The 23,210-nt window shown below is 39.2% G+C and overlaps 4 protein-coding genes across 15 annotated transcripts in view; 1 reads left to right on the top strand and 3 right to left on the bottom strand.

The window, feature by feature from the left end:
* The window catches only part of LOC147173391 (membrane-associated phosphatidylinositol transfer protein 2-like), a 48,298-nt gene extending 43,555 nt beyond the window's left edge, over positions 1 to 4,743 (top strand). For all 12 annotated transcript variants that reach the window (XM_086075074.1, XM_086075075.1, XM_086075082.1 and 9 more), the window contains one exon: positions 852 to 4,743. In XM_086075074.1, the coding sequence (XP_085931200.1) occupies positions 852 to 1,220 (369 nt within the window). In that variant the 3' untranslated portion in view covers positions 1,221 to 4,743. The remainder of the gene's footprint in view (positions 1 to 851) is intronic.
* arl6ip4 (ADP-ribosylation factor-like 6 interacting protein 4) lies at positions 4,569 to 6,668 on the bottom strand. Its single transcript, XM_086075085.1, has 5 exons — positions 6,372 to 6,668; positions 5,937 to 6,293; positions 5,335 to 5,452; positions 5,176 to 5,245; positions 4,569 to 5,078 (listed from the first exon to the last, which is right to left on the bottom strand). The coding sequence occupies exons 1-5, from the start codon at positions 6,526 to 6,528 to the stop codon at positions 5,022 to 5,024; spliced, it is 759 nt and encodes a 252-aa protein (XP_085931211.1). The 5' UTR covers positions 6,529 to 6,668; the 3' UTR covers positions 4,569 to 5,021.
* Positions 6,669 to 7,189: 521 nt separating this feature from the next.
* On the bottom strand, positions 7,190 to 12,176 carry mthfd2 (methylenetetrahydrofolate dehydrogenase (NADP+ dependent) 2, methenyltetrahydrofolate cyclohydrolase). Its single transcript, XM_086075084.1, has 8 exons — positions 11,971 to 12,176; positions 9,717 to 9,901; positions 9,498 to 9,620; positions 8,989 to 9,141; positions 8,485 to 8,592; positions 8,288 to 8,380; positions 8,081 to 8,206; positions 7,190 to 7,771 (listed from the first exon to the last, which is right to left on the bottom strand). Exons 1-8 carry the CDS (start codon positions 12,048 to 12,050, stop codon positions 7,623 to 7,625), a joined length of 1,017 nt encoding a protein of 338 aa, XP_085931210.1. The 5' UTR covers positions 12,051 to 12,176; the 3' UTR covers positions 7,190 to 7,622.
* Positions 12,177 to 14,986: 2,810 nt separating this feature from the next.
* ubac1 (UBA domain containing 1) lies at positions 14,987 to 22,411 on the bottom strand. The gene is made up of 10 exons (XM_086077170.1): positions 21,913 to 22,411; positions 20,771 to 20,891; positions 20,587 to 20,660; positions 19,569 to 19,676; positions 18,442 to 18,544; positions 18,265 to 18,373; positions 17,866 to 18,175; positions 17,697 to 17,783; positions 16,631 to 16,769; positions 14,987 to 16,386 (listed from the first exon to the last, which is right to left on the bottom strand). Exons 1-10 carry the CDS (start codon positions 22,048 to 22,050, stop codon positions 16,271 to 16,273), a joined length of 1,305 nt encoding a protein of 434 aa, XP_085933296.1. The 5' UTR covers positions 22,051 to 22,411; the 3' UTR covers positions 14,987 to 16,270.
* Positions 22,412 to 23,210: the final 799 nt, after the last annotated feature.

Here is a 23,210-nt window from a genome sequence, read left to right as displayed (position 1 = left end):
TTCCACTCAAATGACCTATTTTCAAATGGTACTAAAGAACGGAATAATTTTCAAAATACTTGACAAGAACCTCTAATAGGCAAGATAAAAATATGGCAGACATTACTCTAAAATATAGGACTTTTTTTTTTCTTTCTTGAAAATAAAAATTTACTAAAAGTAATCTAAAAAAAAATTTTTTTACTGACAACTACTTCTAAAAAAAAAAAGTTTCCTTTAAAATGTTTTTTTAAAGAAACATTAAAAAATCTGACACTTTTTTACAAAATGATTTATTGAAAATATTTTTAAATATTCACATACATATTTCTCATGCAAAGATCTTTCAAAAATACGTAACTTTTATTGCTACTAAATTTCTCAAAAGTTTTTTTTTTATTCTCCGGACAATACTGTGGAAAAAAATTCTCAAAAGTGTGCATTTTTTTCCTCAAGAATATGTGACGTTGAAAAATTCTCTTGAAAATGTTCTTTTGGGAAAGAAATTCTCAAAAACAGACACAAATGTAAAAACTATACAACCTTTTCCTTCAAGATATTTTTAGGCTAAGAATTGTGAGAATGTTTTATTTATTTATATATATTATATTTGTTTATATTGAAATCATTTCTTATGTCGTTACACTATCAATAATTTTTTTTTATTCATGTCTGTTTAGATTCTCGGGTTAAATCGAGAAAACTGGACTCTTCTTGAGTTTGTCGCTTTTGTTCTTGTTCCCCCCCCCCCAAAAAAATTATTTTAGCAATGCTAACGCAACGCTAACACATTAGCAATGCTATTAGGCTAACTATATTCATGCGCCTGTTGCGTATGCACCATGACGTTTTGAAACTTTTCATGCCGCCAGTTCATCACGGAAGGCTACGCGTCCCACCTGTCGCAGCTGGAGCACAACCACCGCTCGCGCCCGGCCAAATCCAGCAGCACCCGCATGGTCCTGCGCAAGGGCAGCTTCGGCCTGGGCGCCAACAGCGACTTCCTGCGCAAACGCAACCACCTGCTGCGCACCATCTCCTCGCAGCCCGCGCCCAGCTCGCCCACGGCGGCCGGCGGCCACGTCCGCCCCGAGCGCACGCAGAGCCAGTCGGACGGCGAGCGCGGGGCCCCCCACGCTCACGGCCAGGGGGCCACGCAGCGCAGCATGAGCATCACGGCGGGATGCTGGGGACGCAGCAGCAGCACCAAAATGGAGGCCGGGGCCCTCAGCCCCAAATGAGGACGCGAACCCCACGGCCATTAGACAAAAAAAGAAAACAAAATGGCGGTTCTTGACGACCCACTTAAATATGGCCTTTCTGTTAATAGCATTTCAACTTGTTTTCCCCATGAAAATGACTCGCTTACAGACGATTATAATTCCTCAAGACCAAATACTATTTGGACAGCGCTTTGGCGCCATCTTGTGACATCATCTAGAAAGAGCACAAAACCACCACGAGTGAGTTTTTCTGCCAATTGGGATCATTCGGGGAATTACTGTACTGTACTTTTTTTTTCTTGGATCCCACCGGGTCCAAAATGCTGTACATTTCTGCTCCAAACTTGTAAGCACAACTCAGATTTGGTGTGGATTGGATTCAGAGAGGAAAACTGGATTTGCCGTCCCCCCACCAAAATCCTCATCAGTCAAGGAAGCGAGTGACCCTTTAACTGCACAACAACCTGCTCACATTTTTACACTTGATAGTTGGGCCGCAATGAGGGGGAAAAAAAGAAGAGATTTAAGTTGTAATTTTATTAGAATAGCGGTATATTTTCCAGAAGAAGATAGCTTTTTGAGAACAAATTTGGAATTTTTAATTAATTGTTTTTTCTTTCATGAGAAAAGTCAACTTTTTATTTCAGAAGTGTGGGACTTGTTTCTAGAATCCTTTTTGTTTTTTTCAAGAACATTATTCCAGAATATGACTGGTTAACGACAAGAGTACAATGGTTTTCTTGAAAAAAGTTCTAAAAATACACTTATCAAAATAAGATAACGTTTAAAAAATCTGAAACAACTGATTTACATGGATTTTTTTTTCTTGAAAAAAAATTCTCATGAAGAAACAAAAATCCTGAATGACTTCTCCAAAAATAACCCAACTTTTTTTTTATGTGCCTTTTTTTCTTGAGAAAAAAAACATTTTTAGGAGCTTTTCCCCAAAAAACTGCCATTTTTTTTTAAATCTTGGCTTTTAATTGAAAAAAAAAAATACAACTTGCGTCAAATATACGCTGTTCCCAAAAATATATACAACTTGTCGTATGGTTACAATTTTTTCCTCAAAAACATTAACCATATGTTCTCAATCTCATAAATATGACTTGAATATCATAGCATTAATATTTATCCCACAGAAAAATATAATATACTTGAATCTAAAATGATTTTTCTCAAAAGTACTCAACATTTTCTGAAAAATGCATTACTGTAATTTCATAAGATTAAGACTGTTTTAAAACATTTTTCTCAAAAATATTTTAATCTAAAAAAAAAAATTATAATAATTCTCAAACTTATTTTTTTTAACCAAGAATAGACAATTTTATCCTTGAAAGATTGACTTTATGTCAAAAATATTGGACTTTTCTGGAAAATACAGTATGTGACGAGCTCATAACATTAAGACTTTGCAAGTTTTTCTTGAAGATTTCGACCTTTTTTCCATACATTTCATGTCATTTTAATCTCATGAAATTACTTTTTCTCAAAAATTTACTTCCATCAGAAATGTTTGAATATTCCTTTATATCATCCTATTTTTTTAATATCAAAAATAGTAATCAAAAATTCTTGGAAGTATTGGAAAAAAAAATTCTGGTAAATTTGACTTTTTTGCTCAAGAACATACTTTTTATGTAGAAAATACAACAAAAAAATCTGGAAAATATTTGACTTTTTTTCCCTGAAAGTACATTATACATAACTTTAATCTGGTAAGATTACAACTTTAAAAATCTTCTTTTTTCTCTCTTGAAAAATACGTGACTATTTTCTGGAAAAGATTTGACTTTTCTCGAAAATATACACGTTTATTCCACTAAGATTCTGACGCGAATCCGTCGGTGTAAGTGTTCTACGGCTCGTAGAAGTCGTGAATGTGCCAAAGTTGTCAAAGACGAGAGGGTGTCGTGTCGTGCCGTGTCGTGTGTATGGGCACCTCCAGCCGCCACAATTGCACAGAACTCTTGTGATATAGATTCTAAATAAGAGGACTTTGCTTATGCACAAGTGCTGTCGGCTCCACTCTAAAGTGTCTTCTTTATTCTTCACTTTTGGAATTTTTTTGTTGATTACAGTGGAGCAAAAATCATCTTTTTCATTCTTGGGCTTGTTTTAGTGTGGCCTGGCACAGTATTGTCATTTGTTTTATTATTACTACTATTATGACCATCGTTTTCTTGCCAATCACACTTGTGTTCTATTTATCATGATTATATTGTAACCTTTGTATTTTGGAACTCTGGGAAGTGGCTTTTGTCCCGCACGCTGTACATGAGGTGTTGAATGTGTTTGTAAATGAGTGTACAAAATGTCATGTCCACATATGAAACAATATAAATGATGTTTATAATAATAATAATAAGGACGATGATAATGAGGTATGTCCCAGAGTGACTGCAATGGACCAACATGCCCGGGAAAATGTGCAATATTTGTTACACACACACAAACACACACATATACATAAAAATGAGGACGAGCCCAAATCCCATGACCTACCCGAATGTTATCGTCATAATAGACTCTCACAATCATGTTTTTTGAAGAAAAAAAAATTCTTGAAAAAAATTCAGATTTTTCATACACAAAAATGATCGTTTAAGTTATTTTCTCGAAAATATGCAGTACTTTTGAGAAAATTCAGTTTATTTTTCTGGAAATCTTCGTGGAACTTTTTTCTCTATAAAACATGCAACTGGCCAACTATTCATGAAAAATTGTATTTCACAGAAATTTTTCTTGATATTTTTTTCCCCCTGAAAATATTTGACTTTTTGAAATTGTATGATTTTTCTCCAAAATGTTCAAAATTTTGTTCTAAAAAGATCGACACTTTTTGGCGTTGTACCATTAAAAAAAAAATGTTTTTATTTTCTCAGAAACATACAGCCTACATGAAAAAAACTGTAGTTTTTTTCTTGAAAATGTACACCCCGTAAAAAAAAAATCTTATAAGGAATTGTTTGTGTGAATTTTTCTTTTTTTTTTAAAGGACTTATTCTAAAAAAAACACTGCCATTAAATATTTCATTAAATATTTGGGGGACATTATAAACACAAAAATGGCCCCCGACAGCAAAAAAAATAACAATTATATATTTGGTGGGTTATGAAATAACTCATGAGAATTGTGACTCATGCGAGGCGAGTAAGAAATAAGCCTACAGTGGAACTTTGGTTTTCGTGCACAATTTGGTTGTAGTCAAGCTTTGTGGTCGTGAATCTCCAAAACCAAAGTACCGCTCTATTATACTTCATTTCACATCAACATGATGGCCGCAAATAAATACGGCATCGCTGATATGAGCTTCGATGACAATGGCTTTAATGTACAGTAAAAAGACAACAGGACGTGCGTGTGTTTTAACGGGTAAACGGCTTTTATCCATTTTCCCTTGTTTTTTTATGCAGTGTATAAACAACAGAAATACATCAACATGTCTTGTTTGTTTTGTCCTCCATTCACACTCAAATACAATTCATTTTGACAAGACAAAAAAACAACAGTATTAAAGTGTTTTGATTAGAAAAAGAGTGTTTTGACTGTTTTCTGAAGAGTACAGCTTTTGGCAAAACATACAATTTGATTTCATTTCAAAACTTTTCCCCCAATTTTTTTTTAGCAAAAATACGGAACTTAAAAGAAAATCTACAAAAAAATGTATGACTTTCTCAAACGAATGACTTTTTGCGAAAATACAAAACTTATTTGTAGCATTTTTTTTTAATCTAAAAAAGGTCTGACTTCTCTTGAAACTAAAGTCATCTTGTTCATCGCCTTCAAGTGTGCCCGAGCGTGGACGAGAACTCTTAGCGGTTGAGTCCTAACATTCTCTGGAAGGAGCTGCCGTCTCCCTTAGTGGCTTGCTACATGGACCCCAGAACAAAAACAAAAAAAATCAACAAACAATAAAAAAACACATTTGTAATTGTAGTCTTTTTCAAACATGTTCTTGCGCGTTACCTTGTTGATGTCCTTGTGTTTCTCCTTGCTGATCATTTCTTCGATGATCTCGCCCTCACCTCGAACCAGCCTGAAGGAGAACACGCAACCTTAGATTAGATTAGATCCCATTTGATCTTATCTTAAGCGGCGAACAACGACAGCGGCTGACGTCTTCACCTGGTGCGTCCCGATTCGGGGTCGACCACTCGGCGAATGACGCTCTGCCGGGCGTCGTACTCCTCCTTGGTCAGAGGCCTCCTGGTGGCCAGCCGGGACTTCTGCTCGTCCGTCATCACTGCACAAAACCGATACGTAAGAAACTTCCTGGATTCTGCCTTGTAACAGATCATTGTGCTCCTAGATTGTGTCTACAAAATGATTCCTTCCAGAAACAACTGTGCTCCCGGAATACTGCTGAGCAAACCATTATTGAAGTCTCTAAAATTCTGCCTAGCGACAGATGAGCGCACTTAGTCACCAATGATTTTAGTTCCTGAATTCTATCAAGCGACATTATAGTGCCTAGCAACCAATAATTGCGCTCAGTTAAAGTTAAATTATTTCAGTTCCTGATTTCTGCCTAGCAACCAATAGTTGTGCTTAGTAAAATCCACATAAGAACCAATAATTGCCCTCCCTTAAATTATTCCAGTCGCTGAATTCCGTCTAGCAACCAACAATTGGGCTCCCTTAAACAAATGATTGCGCTCCTTGAGTTCTGCCTAGCAACAAGTGAAGTGAGTACATTATTAACTAATGGTTGTGTTGTTGCGGGTTACCTGGGCCGAGCTCCACGCCGCCATCGTCGCTCTGCCAAAGCTCCAGTGCGGAGGAAGAAGGTTTGGGTGTCGGGATGTTACGCGGCTCGGCCAGCTGCATTAGCCTCTTCTGAATGTCGTCATCCTTACTCTTCTCTTCCTCCACTTTCTTCTTCTTTAGTTTCGTCTTTTTCTTCTCCTTCTTGCGCCGCTTCTTCAGCTTGGCCTTCTTTTTCTTAGACTTTTTCTTGGCCTTCTTCTTCTTCTTCTTCGTTGTTTCGTCACTGGACGAAGAAGAAGACGAAGAGGACGAGGAGGAAGAGGAGGGGGAAGATGAAGAGGAGCTTCGTCTTCGCTTCTTCTTTTGCGTTTTTACACCTGTCGGCACGAATAGAGTTAATTTCTGCCCAATTAAAGTGCTTTGTTGCCATTGTGCTTCGTTTGTCTGGTGCTAACCTTGAGTTTTGTGTGACTTTTTCTTCGATTTGCTCCGATTTCTGCTGCTGGAAGAAGACGACGAAGAGGAAGAGGAAGACGGAGATCTTCGTTTCTTCTTTACTTTGTCGTTTGTATCCACTTTTCTGCTTCTTTTCGGGGATCTGCTTCGGTCCATGCCGGTTTTAAACGCGTCTTTCTTTTTATGTCAACCGAAATAATGAGGATCCAAAACGACACACGTTCTCCTCTGGCTGCGGCGATGTTAACAGTCGGTCCGTGTGCTATTTCATTCCGACAGACAATACCGTCACCTACTTTTAGTTCCCACCTAATATGAAAGTGACGTAAAAAATGTTCTCTAAAAAAAAAAAAAAAGTATACCTTCATCACTTTTGTGTATAACACTATATTCATTGTATACATGCATATACACATATTTACATGCTATTTATTACTGCTTTTAAATATACACGCATTCACACGTCAGCGCTTCCACACCACCTTCCCTACTCAAACTACACCCGTTCTCCCCACACTTCGATGGATCCTCCTGCACCTAAACGACACCGCCAAGGGCCCTCCATCCACATCCACATTGCTTACCCAAAAAGAAGTCAGTGTTGAGAATTCAAGTTATTATTCATGCAGTTGCTGCATGAATGGGGCTTAAACACAACGTAGGAGTTCCCCTTTAAAGTGTACGTCAGTGTTGTTAATCATTAGGGAACAGAGTTCAAAGTTTTTTGAATTATGTAGCCGTTTGTAAAGAGACTCAAGAGAAGCCATTTGTTTACTGAAAGATGATGAAGTGAAAGAAAAACAACAGAGGCTGAGAATAAGAGTCACAAATATTTATTTCAGTTTTTACAAAGGCATTAGTGAATCTTTAAAGCTTTTGTATAACTGGTCGACGCGCTCCTGATGGAGTCAGCCCTTTTTTCCCCCAACACTTTTCAACTCCAACACTGCACCGTATCGTTTTTGAGGTGAACGCCGCCATGCGCCCTTAAATATCATGTACGCCGCTGACGCAATAAATTAAACAATCTCTGGAGATCCTGTTAAAAAAAAAACAGTCCCAAAGTCAATATTGAATACTGTCACGTGAATGGATGTAACAGTCAAGTGGGAGGAGTTTAAAAAAAGAAAAAAAAGAAAGTGAGCCTAAAACTACACCTCGAGTCCAAAAAATAAAAAACATTGAATTGGGGGTCGGGGTTTATAATGTGGTGGAATGTGTTTGGTTTTGGGGACTGGTCCCCTCCCCCATTAGGACGCGGCTGCCATGCGGATCCTCTCGGGAGGATAGAGCAGGACGTTCTTGGCCGCTTTGATGGTGTTCTTCATGAGCATGGCCACCGTCATGGGCCCCACGCCACCCGGCACCGGCGTGATGAAGCCCGCTTTCTGTCTAACACCTGAGACACACACACACACAAAAAAAAAACCACAAAAATTTCAACAACAGGTATAGACAAGAATGAAAAAAAACTATTTAGGGTTTCATATGCAACCATTATGACTGCTTTCGACTAATCAAATTACTTTATGTGGTAGTGATGAGATCTTTCCATTAAGAGTTGATTCAAGTGTCTCTATTGGTTCTTTTCTAGAGCTTCCTGTCCTAACTACACCATCTAACTACTTCCTGGTTGTTGTTGTTTATTTTATGGGGGGGTAGAAAACATGTTCCTAATCATTAAAAACGGTTTTAATTTTTAATTGACCTTGAAAGTCCACATCTCCAACGAGTCTGCTCTTCCCGGTGACGGGGTCCTGCACCCGGTTGATGCCCACGTCAATGACGGCCGCGCCCTCTTTAATCATGTCGGCGGTGATGAGGTTGGGAATTCCTGTGGCAAAACGAAGCAGACGACAATGAGAATCCAGCTACACAACGCGGCTCACACAGCGAGGAGGACGTTCTGTCACACCTGCGGCGGCGATGACGATGTCCGCGATTTGAGTGTGATGTCGGAGTTGATCCTTGGGAGTGTGACGGTGGGAGATGGTCACGGTGGCGTCGCCTGTTAGCACACGTTAGCATTTAGCACGCAGCAGTGTATATATTGTACTCTGGTGTACTTGGAAGATTATAAACAAATTGGAAAAGCGGCAATGCGGCGCTGACCTCCCGGTCTCTCGTGTCGCCCGTCTGTGTGCAGCAGCATGGCGATGGGCATGCCCACGTTCTTGGAGCGGCCCGCCACGACTACGTTCTTGCCCACAGTGGGAATGCCTGCGTACACAACACGCAAGAACTTTTCTTTAGAGGAGATCCGCCACTCTTCATTTGAACAGGCTAAAGAAAACGCAACCGTTACTTGGATCAAAATCTCTGCCAAGGACGCAAACGTCTTTGGTGGCGTGTTCAATTCCAAAAAGAATGTTTGGTACAAGGAAGTAGCCAAAATAATGATAATAATGTGGCAATTCTAAGCCAGTTGGCCAGCTTCCTGTTTCTCCTTACACCACCTTGGCCCTGCACTCCTAACTCCACCTTCCTTGACTCCTCCCCCCCCATCCTGCACTCCTAACTCCACCTCTTTCCCGTTTCTATCCTCTTCTCCTAAATACCACAAACATCCCACACTCCGGCTCCGCCCCCAACTAGGCGGCAGCTCTAAGTGGTTACCTGTGCGTTTGATGATCTCCATGACCCCCCAGGGTGTGGCGGGCAACATGGTGGACTGATCCAGGCACATGCGGCCCACGTTGACCACGTGGAAACCGTCCACGTCCTTGGTGGGGGCGACGGCGTTGCAGATGGTGCGTTCATCGATGTGGTCTGCGTGCCGACAAAAAGCCACAAGCAAAAATAAAAATTAACTCTTTGGGTTCTACGCTAGACTACAACTCCCTTTTTTTTTCTTTTTTACAATTTTAGCCATGGTAATGTAAATGTAACGAAAGTTTCCAAGAGTGTAGAATGTTGTCAGAGCTCTTTAAAAAAATATTTTGTCCTATCGTGATCACCACGGAAACTTGAAACAGTTTTTTTTTTTGTTCCTATAAATAAAAGCAATAAAAGTAATACTTGGCAGCCAATTGTTGGCATCTTGGTGTCGAGTAGCCATGGTGCGGTCAATTTCAAATTGAAAAGCAATTTGCATATTGTTGGGATTCATCGAAATATCGACGTACCCGGCAGAGGCAGCTGTACCAGCAGGCCGTCCACGCGATGGTCCGTGTTGAGCTTAAAGATGAGGTCCAGCAGCTCTTCTTCGCTGATGTCGGAGCGCTTGAGGATGGTTTCGCTGGAGATTCCTGAGGGAGACGGAACGAGAGGTCACCATGCAGTCAACGCATTGCCGCGCGGTCATCATCGCGGGAAACGTTCCAGCCCGCGCGTGCGTTCCTCACCGACGTCGGCGGCCGATCGGGTCTTGTTGAGGACGTAGGAGTGGCTGGCCGGGTTGTCGCCGACCAGGACCACGCTGAGGTGAGGCCGCCGGTGTCCGGCCATCATCCACTTTTCCACGTCGGACCGCGCCTCGCCCCGGATCTGGCGAGCCAGCTTCTTTCCTGAGACGACCACGGCCTCCTGCCTGGAGAGCGAGTGCACGTCAGGACGACAATACTTTTTGACAATTACCGTAAAAAAATTAATAAATAAATGTAAAAAAATTAATAAATAAATGCTAATAATATTTTTGGGGCTTAAATTTTTTTTTTTTCCTCATGACATCCAACTACTGGCCTAGACTTCGACTTTTTACTCACTTTTAGTCATTTAGTCAAGTAACGAGAGCTTAACCTGCCATTTGAGCAGGGGGTGTGTAGACTTTTTCTATCCACTGTGCATAGAACCTGCCATTTCCAGATATATATTTCCTTGACTACTAGTACAGTGAGTACTCTGGCACACGCTACCACTTGTAGCCTCTAAAATTAGCCGCCCGTCGAGCTGACGGGGCCATATGTTCGCACGCACGCACACACACACACAGTCAGACTGGAGCCACGCAGTAACTCCAGACCGATGACTTCACCGTGCCAGCGAAGCAGAGTGCAGAAGGTTGCAAGAAAGAAGAAAAAAAAAAAAAAAGCTCCTTTCAAATAAAGTGTTTGGGGAGCAGCTGCGGTTACAGTGTAATTTACTGTGTGACCATACCGCAAGCCAAACAATCAGCGCGAGCCAACTATTCTACGCTTACATAACGGAAGACACACATCAGCGGGAGGAGAATGGCAAGAATTGGCGAGCAATGAGGCGACAAGAGGTGATGTAACAGCGCTTTTGTTAGGCGGCAGCCAATTACAGTGACTTGAGGAAGAAAAGCAGCACAAGTCTGGGGCGCACCTCCATTCGAAAAAAGGGGACACTTGAGTTTTTTTTCTCGGCAGTATGCAAAGTCGAGCAATTGGCCTTCTTAAATTCAAGGTGCACGTCCTCGTGCTTTTTAAGTTGGGATCAAAATATTGTATGATAAATTTAAAAATTAAAAAATGTAACGGAGGGAGTACAAAAAAAAATCTGATTGTGGCTTTAACTTTGAAATATATTTGAAAATCTGAATTTAGTGGGGGGGGGGTCTAACTTGCTTGCATCATTCCTTTGTATGGGATGAAAAACAGTAATTTTAAACAAATTAAATGTTTTTAAATTCATACAAAACATTGGGGGGGGGGGGGAAATCGGGTTGCTTCCTTTTTGGAATTAGAATTTAATGATTTTTAAAAAAAATCATTTTGCAATCTTTTGAACAAAAAAATAAAATCAAATAAAACCCCCCCAAAAAAGCTTCAAGAAATATGAAAAAAAACCTAATGCCGGATTAAATGTGTCCCTCAAAATTTTACATGAAAAAAAAGTAAAATCTTGTTTTGAAAAACTGTATCAGTATGCTTCTTTGCAAAAACAAAAATCAACCCGCTTTTTAAATTTAATTCCCTTAACAAAGTTAACCATGTCTCGCTCCAGTACGTATATTTAGATACATTTAATACATGCTTAAGACTGCTCTGCAACCATCCTCCATTTGCTTTGTGGAAGTCATTTTGGAGAGGGAAAAAAAAAAACATCCTTAATGCAGTATTGAACTCTATGCTGAGGTGAACATTTATTTCTATTTCAAGTACAGTATGCACTGGAGATCAAATTTTATGATGCACATGTAAGCACTAATAACAAACTGTATCATCTTGTGACTTGTGCTGGACACGAGGTCAAAGTTAATTTAATTGCCTACTAAGGTCCAGCACGGGACATTTCACGCTTAACACGTAGTTGTGTGGGTCATTACTGTGCACGCGAAAGAGTCGACATTGGAAAGAAGTGTGTGTGTGTGTGTGTGTGTACATTGTGAAGGGCGTAGATCACCTCCTTGCAAAACTGCAACAAGGGTGCAAACGCTCGGGTGGATTTCATCATCCACCTTGCTGTAATACCGGCATGACGATAGAGGGCGCCCTCTCAACGGGAGGGCGATACAGTCAATCGGATTGGCCACTTACAAACTCCGAGTTTTTAAGCCTCCGTTTGAACCACGGAGAGGTAATAAAGCGTAAGAAATAGGAGAGGAAGACATTTTCGACGACAAAGAACGTGTGGGAGAAAAAGGAAGCCACGTTGAGTAGGATAGTAGCGAGGTCGGTTATATGGCGGCGGGCTCACCTCGAGGCGGACGTGTGAAGGAGACACAGCTGATGGCGAGAGTGCTGGCACACTTTCCTGAGAGTCCTGACCGCTGCCATGGTGGTGAAGAAGGCTGAAGTAGGAAGACGGCAAACCGGCCGAGCAACGAGGAAAGTGGAAGAAGAGCGAAGGGAACTCCCTGGGCTGACAGAACGTCGTCGTCTGTGGCGGCAGGAAGAGCCGCAGAGGTGATTTATATATGACTCCGCCCACTGGATGCGTCATTATGACGTTTCAGGCCGCGCGGCCCCTCCTCCACTGCTTCGAATCGGCTGATGACATAATTTGACTTTTTTGCTCTATGTGTTGGTTTGTTGTCCTTTAAACGTATGCATGCAAACTATAACCACAGGTGGCCAAATATTTATATTGTAGTCGTGTACAAGTATAATAAGTACTGAATCGACTACTGACTGCAGGCTATACTTGTTCTTTATTTTAAATTTTTAACAAACTTGTTCTTTAAAAAAATTTTTTTAACAAAAGTACACTTTGAAATGTGCTTAAACTACAAACGTACTTTGTAGTTAAACTACACCTTTTGTATTTAAGTAAATTTCCGTCTGTACTTCTCTACTTTTACTAAATCGGATCAGTACTTCTTTCCCCATTTTCCCAATCATTTTTTTTTTACATACAATTTTTGACTGTCTTTTTTACTTTTACAATACTTCTACCAGGTATTTTGTTGTTGTTTTTGAGTCGTTTGACATTTAAGCAGAGAGCGTGTCATCAGTTTGTTACTGATAACATTGTTTTCTTGGGCTCCACGCATCCTTGTCTAAACGTTTTATTTCCGTGGTTTCCGATAACAAGTGAAAAAAAAAATCTTTGCTATGAATTCTTCAGACATCAAACTGTAACTGTAACGAGAGGATATCTTGTGGTTGACATATAAGTGACACTCAGGTGGTGACATCATTGGGCGCAGCTGGGGCGTGCTGCTGATCTTTACAAGATTAAGAAACCTTCAGCCATAAGAAAAAAAATGTGAAAACAATTAGTCCTGATCTAAATGCAGTAAAAGTCAACATTAAACTACACATTTTTGTATATTTATTCCATATTAAAAGTTTATGTTAATATCAGGAGACAAAATCCAGTGGGTCTTCATGTTCGTCAAAGACACATAAGGATAGAGCCACAAAAAATGCTTTTAATACGATAAGTGATTCAAATGTGTCGGCGTGGACATACGCGTGCTGACATATTGCATAGGTCGCTGAAATAAAAACAAATCAAACATGTCGTGTTTGGACAGACAAAACGCCGTTGATGACCGACGTGTTCAAATCTTTTTCCGTCTTTTTGTTTTTTGTGTGTGTTTACATTCAGATACAAGCTTGTTATAAATATCACATTTCAGTTTGGCTTCGCCATGGTCATCTCGTACTCTCACACACACACACACACACACACCTTACAATAAGATCTTAACTCATTTACTGCCATTGACGGCTATAGACGTCCAAAATTCATTTTTAACTAATTCTATTAGTTTAATTTTTTCCCCCATTTTTGTTAACAAGAGTATGAAAACATAGGGGGAAAAAATGTACATTTAGACCAAATATCAAATTTGTGATTAATCATAAGTTAACTATTGAAGTCATGCGAATAATTACAATTAAAAAAATTACTCGCCTGGCGCCCTAATTTTTAATAAAATTGTCTTTTTTGAAAAAAGATTATTTAAAAAAAGAAAAGAAAAGATGATTAAAAATGAGGTTGTCAGATGATTAAATTCTTTAATTGTAATTAATCACATGACTTCAATAGTTAACTGATGATTAATGACATTTTATATCTGTTCTAAATTCTAGGTTTTCATACTCTTGTTAACAAAAGTGGAAAAAATGTTAAACTAATAGAAATAGCTAAAAATAATTTTTGACGTCTAAAGCCGTCAATGGCATTGCATGAGTTAATATTGGGCTTTGTGGTGAAATTTCAGGGCAAATCTAAAACGGACAGTAACCTTTAAAGTCAACTTAACTTGTGAACTTCTGAATGAAAAATGTTTCACATTTTTTGTACTTTTTGCACAACATGCGATGATCTCCAACGACCAATTTCACAATTCACTTTTTGAAATGGAGGGGATGATCTGTACGGTAATCAGCAGGGACAAAAGAGACTGGAAGAGTCACAGACGCGGACGGACGTTTTTGTAAACCTTTCAATCTATGAACAAATCAAACACCTTGATGTGAATTTTGTCAGTCAGCTCTTTGCTAGAGAACAGCAAGTTCAAGAGGTCGTTGGACGTTTGCATTCAAAGGGTTTAGAGAAGGTCCATTTGCAAAAGGTTACAGTGCATTTTAGGTTCATCCGCATTCCAAATGAGATTAACTTGAAGTGACTCTTGTATATTTTGTATTTAGGAGACCGTGACGACTCCTTCAAGACATTTTGTTCAGAAAGCCAGAAAAAAAAAAAAAAAAAAAAAACTAAACAATCTCAGCTTCCCTGAGCAGAAAAAGTCACATCAACAGTACATAAAAGAAAAAGAAAAAAAAGTGATAAAACACTCCAAACACTTGGTAAAAACCCGCCGACCCTCTTGCACAGCTCACGATGAAGCAGGGACGGGCTACCAATGCAAAACAAAGAGGGAAAATGATGTATTATGAGCATTTGTGGCTTCTTTTTTTGTTTTTGTTTTTTTTAACAATTGCACAGTGGGCCATTGTAGAGGTTCCCCACCTCCTTTTTAAAGTATCAATAATCGTTTGTCCCACACCTCCTGAAAACAAAATGGATAAGTGTTCTTGACAGGTTGAACCATTGCTTGCTATTGCACAGAAAGACAGACAAGGCAGGACAGTATTTCGCATTTTGGTTCCAGGCGACCATTTTGCGCCAGCTCGCGTTTTTAACCCTCCTGTTATGAAACAAGAGTTGAAATGAAGTTTATAAGTGCGCAAGGCATATTTAGTATTAGACTGCATACGAATGCAAATGTGAACCATTTGTGCCCCCCCCCCCCCCCCCCCTGACTTAAAAAGTCATTCTATGGAAGATCTAGAAAGTTCAATATGATTTGTAATTCCTTATTTTTTTAGTTTAAACATGTTTTTGTGTCATTATTTCCCCCCCGGGGAAGTGCACCAACAAGGGGCGGTTGGGATGGGTTCATTTGTCGGTTTTGTTCAACTGTTGTATTGCACATTTTTGCCTTCTACATAAAACCAATGAAAAGATAGTTTAAGATGTAAAAAAAAAAAATGCATGTACATACAAATAGATAAAACATACATACGAATATATAAAAATAAAAATAAAAGGAAAAAAAAGTGCCCCCGTTATTTTTGTTTTCATTTGAAATAGTCATACTAATATGAAAAGCAAGTTTAATATTTGAGAAAATGTTGTCTATTCAAGAAAAAAGTTTTATATATTGAGACAAATGTTTGAGTGGTATTTGAGATTAACATTATATTACCAGACTGAAGTTGTATATTTTCAAGAAAACAATTGTATAATTTCAATTGATATGTATTTGAGAACATGACATTATTGAGTCATATTTTCTAGATTAAAGGGTATATTATGAGACAAAATGTTTATTTGGAGAATAGTCATATATATATATACATAGGTATATTTTTAGAAAAGTTATATACTGTATTTGTAATAAACGACGCAATGTTATAAGAAGAGTCGTACATTTTCTAGATTAAAATTCTAATATTATGAGAATAAAGTCAGACATTTATGATAAAATGTACATTTCAAGATAAACACTAATATGAAAACAAAGTCATTTTCAAGATTCATTCTTTGAATATATACCTCTTTTGTCTTGAAAATATGCAAATTTATTCTCGCAATTGTATGACTAATCTCAGAGAATTCCCCCTCCCCTTTTTTTGTCTTTTCAGCATAGCTGCAATAATCTTTTGTAAATATCATAACAGGAGGGTTAAACGAAGAAAATCCAAATAAATTAACATAAAAATACATATTGCCAAACATGACCTGTAAACAATAAACATGCATGTGTTTGATTGTGGCAAAAATGATATCGTAAAATAAGTAGAAATTGCTCTCGTTAAAATGTAAAAACAACCTAGTAAATTCAACTTTGTATCGTTGCTGTAACAATAATAATAACCTTTTTCGTATACTTTACTGTTATAAATATTTACTGTATAGGTACAACTCCTCTGGCGTTCACAATACTCGTCTCTCACTTATACACACACGCACAGCTGCCACATTCACACGTGTAGGGTGGTGCGGGTGGGGGTGGGGGGTGGGGTGCGGGTATTCGCCTCTATGTGCGATTGAGGGTCTGGAAGATTCTGGATATCTGCAGCATGACGGGGCCTGTCTCGGGGTCGTTCATCCACTGGGTGCTGTTCAGGGGGTTCTCCAGCATGTCCTCGAACGCTACACGCAAACAAATTGAAATAAGATCAAAGCAAACCAGTCGCAGAACGTTTCTATTTTTAAATCGATTTTATGACCACGTCATAAATAAGTCTCCAGTCAAGCCAGTCAATCTTGTTTATGTACTTGTTTAAAATATTATTATGAGCGATTACAAAAATACTTTTGGGGGTGGTAGTTAAATACTGGATTTTCGCAACGCTCACTTCCTCAACCCTCCCCGTGTGTGTGCGTGCATGCGTACCAAGGAGAGTCTTGGGGTTGGTTAAACCCAACTGGACCACAGGGTTCTCCAGGATGGCCTGGAAGAGCGGACTGTTGGTGTCGATGCCTTTGTCCAGGTCCTCTGCAGACGGCTTCTTGTCCCCCAGCAGCCACTCGCACTTTAACACACACGAGACACACACACGCACACAACACATGCAACTCATTAGTTGAGCGGAGTTGCTTTAGTCACTCTAGTTTACACACAAATGAAATCGTCAACAGTTGAATTATATAAATGCTTTCACGGTGAAGAACAAAATAATTTTTTTGCAACTATTCAGGATCTCTAATTAGAAAATGGCAACTTGATGATTAGGAGGACTGTTTAAAAAAAACTAATTAAATAATGGAATGGTGTCAAAATGAGAAAAAAAAGGAATAAAGTCTAAAGAAATTATGCCTTAATTTTATGTGAAATAACTCGTCATGTTACAAAAAAATACAGCAAATAGAAAGATAATTTACAAGAAAAAAAGTGACATAAGTCACTTTTTATAGTTATGAAAAAAAGAAAAGATAGAAGCCAGAAGTCAGCTCCTGCGAAAAAAAACATTACAAATTTTTTTTATTTTATAAGTGAAATTGAGAACATTAACAATATTTTTTATGTTGTTCCAATACAAACAAAACATTACAATAAAAAAATAATTATACAAGAAAAAGGTTGTGTTACAAAAAAATGCATTTATATTACAAGGTATTGGTTTTTGTTTTTTTTACACCTTACTATATACATGGTCGTTTTGAGAGAAAGAAAAAAAAGAACACCTTGGTCTTTAAAAAAAAAATATATATATATATATATAAAAGCGTTACGACTATTCATGATCATTTACAAAAAATAATCAGCTTTACTTAAATGGTTGTTTTTTGTTTTGTTTAAAAAAAAAAAAAAAAAAAAGACCTGACTGAATTTGAGACGGTCAATTGTCGTTGCTGCACTGCTAATGTGAAGGATATGCGATTGCCTGCCTTGCCCAACGGCAAAGTACGCCTCTGCACTTCCGTGACGAGTAAAAGTGTAACCCGAGGCGTGTACCTACCGCTGCATCTTGCTGGTTGTTGTTGACTTTGAGCGCGTCGATCACCTGCTTCTCCTCAAAGCCCATCTCCATGAGAGCAAAAACGGCCTGGAAAGCAGAAGCCTCATCAGGTGAACAGGAAGTACGGAAAGTTTGGAGAGTAAATCAACACACAAGGTCACACACTCACTCTTGAGTCGGGCCTGAACTCCCTTTTCCTGCGAATCCTCTTGAAAATCTCCGTCAGGTCGTCTTGTCTGCTGCTGCCGCCGCCGCCGCCGCACTCGTCCGTGCCGGACAGGCTGCGCTGCAGCGCGGATGAGCAGGACGGCGTTCTGGAGGAGTCCGCAGCCGACGGGGCGGAGTTGGGGTTGGCGGAGGCTCCGGCTGCCGCGGCAGTAGCGGGAGTCGACGAGGAGTCTTGACTGGGCAGCGGCGTGTCCACGGTGGGGTCGTCGACGTGCTCGATCAGCCATTCCATGGCCTGAGTCACCGACATGCTGCGTGGAGAACGCAACGACAGTTGGCGAAGTGAAAAGTGACAGTATAGCACAAAAGTCGGAAAAAGCAAAAAAAGGTTGAGACTCACTGGTTGAGTCTGAGGGCTTTGATGGCTCGGCTCTCGGGGAAGCCCATCTCAGTGAGTTGCTGAAGGGCCGCGTCGTCCACGCGGTCGTCCTCGTCCTCGTCCAGCATGTCTGCGGGCGGAGAACAGACGCGGGGAACGGGGCGGAATTGTTGAATTCATCGCGGTGCAGTGTGCTACCGTTGGCCTTTTTGAAAAGCTCCACGGCGTCGGGGTTCAAGGCCAGAAGCTTCTGGGCCACTTCGATGAGGGACACCAGGATCTTTCGCAGCTCCGTCTGAAACTGGAAGACGTCCGACAGTTAAAGGGATACTAAAACGTTAATAATTTGTCTATTATTAACTCATTCACTGCCATTGACGGCTATAGACGTCAAAAATTCATTTGAACTATCCATCCATCCATTTTCTTAACCGCTTTTCCTCACAAGGGTCGCTGGAGCCTATCCCAGCTGGCTTCGGGCAGTAGGCGGGGTACACCCTGAACTGGTTGCCAGCCAATCGCAGGGCAATTTTTTCATTTGAACTAATTATTATTTATTTATTATTAGTTTAACATTTTTTCCCCACTTTTGTTAAAAAGAGTATGAAAACCTAGAATTTTTTTTATTGTACATTTAGAACAGATATATATATATTTAAAAATTTTATTCATTCACTGCCATTGACGGCTATAAACGTCAAAAATTCATTTAAACTATTTCTATTAGTTTAACATTTTTTTCCACTTTTGTTAAAGAGTATGAAAACCTAGAATTTTTTTATTGTACATTTAGAACAGACATAAAATGTATATGTATAAAATGATTAATTGTGAGTTAACTAGTGAAGTCATGCGATTAATTAAAAATGTTAATCGCCTGTCGCCCCTAATTTTTAATAATCTTTTTTTATTTTTATGAATTTATGGCAGTGAATGAGTTAATGTGATAACTTCATCATTTTGCATGTACAATTAAAAAGTAATTTTCCCACTTGCTGTCGACTGAAGATGACATCACCTGTGCTGAGGAAGTAGGTAACGACCAATCATGCCTCAGTTTACTACCCAAACACGGAAAACAGGTGAGCCATGATTGGTCGTTACCTACTTCCTCAGCACAGGTGATGTCATCTTCAGTCGACAGCAAGTGGGAAAATTACTTTTTAATTGTACATGAAAAATAATGAAGTTATCATATTAATTCTGGACAAAGTATTAACTTTCCACTGCTGAAAATGCCTCAATGAGTCAAGCTGTACGCTTTGCTTTTTCTTTGGCAGTTTTCGTGAGGACAGCCTCAACAAGGAAGAATGGGTCGGACTTACGTCTCTGATGTTGTGCTGCGTGACAGTGCGGTCCGAGTGGCGAGTGCTGAGATTGGAGGTGGCCTTCAAGATGGCGTCCTTGTCCGGGGCCTTGTTGTCCTGTTTTTTCTGACGTAGACAAAAGCGGAGCAAAAGATATCAGGAGCGTTCTTGTAGCTGTTATGAAATCTTAACTGATGAACCATGATCAAATATTTGTATTTTTTTTATTCTGATAAAAATCTTTTGATCGGTGCTGCAGGGCTAAAAAACAAACAAACAAACAGACTCGGGAACAGCTTTTACCCGAGAGATATCAATGCTCTGAATAACAAGAAGACTGCAAATAATCATTGCTATCGCGTTACTGCGGCCATCTAATTTTTGTACTCGTCAATCTTCAACCTTACCTCAATGTGCAATATGCTACAACGCTTTAATAATAATAACAACAACATATGCAACTACTTGTAAATGAACTCGTGCCATTCAAAGCAGTATTTACACTTTTCTGAATGTGCAATGCTAATTCACTTTACCGTTACATTTGGGCATAACCGCAATTGTGAATTCATGTTCTTCCAACTTTGCCATCGCATTCCATTCTATTATGTCTAATATATCTTGTCATGTTGTGATTTTTTTTCATGATTTCTGATCCCCACCCCCATATAGTTAAGATGTATTTTTATTTTATTTTTTACTGAGTGTATTTTTTTATCTAATATTTTGGAGCATTTTTTAACTAATATTTTATACTGTCTAATTATTTGCTTTTTTCCCCTTATTAATATAACAGTATATTTTCCCCCAAAGACTATTTGTTGATATTTCATCAAATTTTGTGTTTTAAATAATTTCTATTTTTGTTCTAATATTTTTGCTAAAAAAAATTTTTTTTAAGGATTATGGCTTTTGTTCTTGTTAGAAGTGTAACATGCCGCCACCATTAGCATAGCACTGACATACGCATTTCTTTCAGCAAGATTGCTATAACACCGACATCCTTTTGTTAACTGTCATGACGCTATGAACCTACCTTTTCTTCTGTGCACACCTCTGCCATCTTGGGAGGGGTTGGCGGCGGCCTTTTCTTTATGAGCAGCAAAACGTCTGGAAGGAAAAATAAATAAATTTATAAATGAATAAATAAATAAATAAAGACCGGCTCCTTGTGATGTCAGACGGTGGGATTTTGCTCATTTGATAGAATTGCTTGCCACCTTTATCTTTGAGGCTTTCATCCGCCATCGTTTTGGTGTCGCTGAGCACTCGCTCTGTTGCAACGTGTATGAGCTTGTGGTGGGTCAGCATCTTGGGGTCGTCCAAATTTCCGTGCACACACTGAAACAAAACAACATAAACATACAAACTTGACTTAATTATTAAACTAAAACATAAGTTAAAAAAATGAATCCGCATTTTAACACACATGCCATTTTTTATTTGCCTCCCTCACTTTTCATACCATCCTTAACTTTTACCTTTCTGTCCATCTCTCCTTCCTTCCCTCCTTTCCATATATCCTTGTCTATCCCTGCATCATTGCATTAGTACTCCGTATCCGTCCTTCCTGTTTTGAAACCACCTTCCTCCTGCTTTACCTTCATTCTTCTTTCCTCACTTACGATCCTGGCTCCCTCCCTCGTCCTTCCCACTTTCTCTTTCCTTCATCATTCCTTTCTTCCTCTCAAGTTTCAGGTCATCTTTGATTCCTGCCTTCCCCTTTTTTCCCTTCCCTTCAAACAGCCTTGTTTCCTTCCATCCATCTTCCCCATACATCCTCATTTTCATACATCAATTTCTTTCATCCATCATTTATTTTTCTTTCTCCCTTACATGCATACTTGCTTCAGTCATTCCTCCATCCCTGCCTCCCCAAATATGTTAATTTAATACGATCTATAACAGTAAGTCGATATTCATTGTCTCGTCCATTCAATAAATTACCTTCAACACACACTTTACAGCAACACCTGCCCTGCTTTGATACGTCCAAATTCACACATAAAAACAGATCACTTAACAAAGATAATGACGATTACACACGTTTTTTAGGTCCCTAATGTTATGACCGCAGAGAGTACACTATACCAACTGTAAGGCTAATAAAACTCAATACTTCTGTGTAAGGTGTCATAATAAATGTCATAAATATAGCCACATCCAAAAAGGGAAAGTTAGCTGCTATCATCGGAGAGGGAGGGAAGGCAGCCGAGCCTAAAAATAGCAACAGCCAAGCGAGCCAACCCGCTCGCCATTTAAATTAACTTAACTATAAATACGACGGCCGGGTGACACTGACACTCGCAGACGAAACTTCACAAGATGAACAAGCATAAAAAAAAAAAGAGGAAAAGCTCACATGTTTTAAGCACTTCTCCTTGAGTTTCTCCACCGTGCTGTCTTCCGGGATCTCCTCCAGCCACTCGGCGCCGTCTACAGTGCAGATGTGAATCTTCAACACTTTACCAGCGAACATCTTCTCTTCCTGGACGAACATGACGGCCCCGGTTTTTGCTTTTTCAGGCTAATTTTTTTTCTTTCTTTTAGCTTAGCAGCGGTTGCTATTTTAAACGAGGCGCCCCCCTCTAAAACCACCGCTACCATCCACCGCCTCCTCCGGCTAGTTATCTAGCAAAGCTAGCAGTCGGTTGTCACAGCTAGCGGCGGCTAATGGCTAAATCTTTTGGCTGAGGGACATTTTCGGCTACTCGGTGGCCGGCGAGCTCGCTCCGTGGCCCGGCCCAAAGTAGTGGCTTATTATTTCTGCACCACCTCCCCTCCAGCCTCTTAAGTTACCAAGCGCCAACGACGAGCTACGATGACAGCGAGGCGAGCCTATTTTTACTGTCACGGTTGAACTTTGAACTGCAACAGTGGTGGCGGCGGTGCATCATGGGAGTGGTAGTGTCACGTTCCGCCGTTTAAAAAACAAACAAACCAGAGCGTGCAACGCGCTTGCTTAAAATGCCTAAAGTTTTCTCAGATACTTACCATATATTGTGTAATTATTTAATAATAACATACATAGTCATATGTATCAATTAAATTAATAATTTAAAACATTAAAATATATGTTAAGAAGAAAACAAAATACACAACAACATACAGTAAATTGTAAGCTACGAATTAATACTAGACGACTACTACGCAAATTACGCAATGACACGCTTTCTCCAGCAGGAGGAGACATTATTCATAAAAGACAAGACTTGCTCCTCAGTCAGTTTGTTTTGTGTATCGCTGGCGTCTGGTCAAAACCTCGTAAAAACAAAAAAATATATATATATACCTTTGGTCAATCCGCACGTGTGTGGGTGTCTGTCAACAAAAACGTCATTCATAATTATATGACAGACATTCGTAATTCATGCTAATAATAACACGTGTATTTTTTTGCTATCTAATATTTTCACCCATTTTAGTTTTCTTGCATGATTAAAAAAAAAGAAGAAGACATTTTTGTATTGTTAATTTATTAGTTATGTTTTACTGGATTTATAAATGTTTCGTATTTTTTTAATTTAATAAACATTTTGCATATAATTGCTTGGGCTCTTTGCATAAATGCAATTTATAATTTGGCTTTTGTCTGTGGATACATATAAAATGTGTTCCACAAGGATCTGCACAAAATACACAGATATTATACCCCACATA

Source organism: Leptonotus elevatus, chromosome 5 (assembly GCF_054856555.1).
Source record: "Leptonotus elevatus isolate MCC_2025b chromosome 5, RoL_Lele_1.0, whole genome shotgun sequence".
NCBI lineage: Eukaryota > Metazoa > Chordata > Actinopteri > Syngnathiformes > Syngnathidae > Leptonotus > Leptonotus elevatus.
This window is presented reverse-complemented; position numbering and strand designations above follow the sequence as displayed.

Coding starts and splice junctions, on each gene's coding strand:
- arl6ip4 (XM_086075085.1), bottom strand. CDS start 6,528: ATGGACCGAAGCAGATCCCCGAAAAGAAGCAGAAAAGTGGATACAAAC. Junction 6,294..6,371: donor AAAGTCACACAAAACTCAAG/GTTAGCACCAGA, acceptor TCGTGCCGACAG/GTGTAAAAACGCAAAAGAAG. Junction 5,246..5,334: donor CCCGAATCGGGACGCACCAG/GTGAAGACGTCA, acceptor GTTCTCCTTCAG/GCTGGTTCGAGGTGAGGGCG.
- mthfd2 (XM_086075084.1), bottom strand. CDS start 12,050: ATGGCAGCGGTCAGGACTCTCAGGAAAGTGTGCCAGCACTCTCGCCAT. Junction 8,593..8,988: donor GGAGATCATCAAACGCACAG/GTAACCACTTAG, acceptor TTGTGTACGCAG/GCATTCCCACTGTGGGCAAG. Junction 8,207..8,287: donor CATCGTCATCGCCGCCGCAG/GTGTGACAGAAC, acceptor GTTTTGCCACAG/GAATTCCCAACCTCATCACC.
- ubac1 (XM_086077170.1), bottom strand. CDS start 22,050: ATGTTCGTCCAGGAAGAGAAGATGTTCGCTGGTAAAGTGTTGAAGATT. Junction 20,892..21,912: donor AGGAGAAGTGCTTAAAACAT/GTGAGCTTTTCC, acceptor GTTTTGTTTCAG/TGTGTGCACGGAAATTTGGA. Junction 17,784..17,865: donor AGTTCAGGCCCGACTCAAGA/GTGAGTGTGTGA, acceptor TCTGCTTTCCAG/GCCGTTTTTGCTCTCATGGA.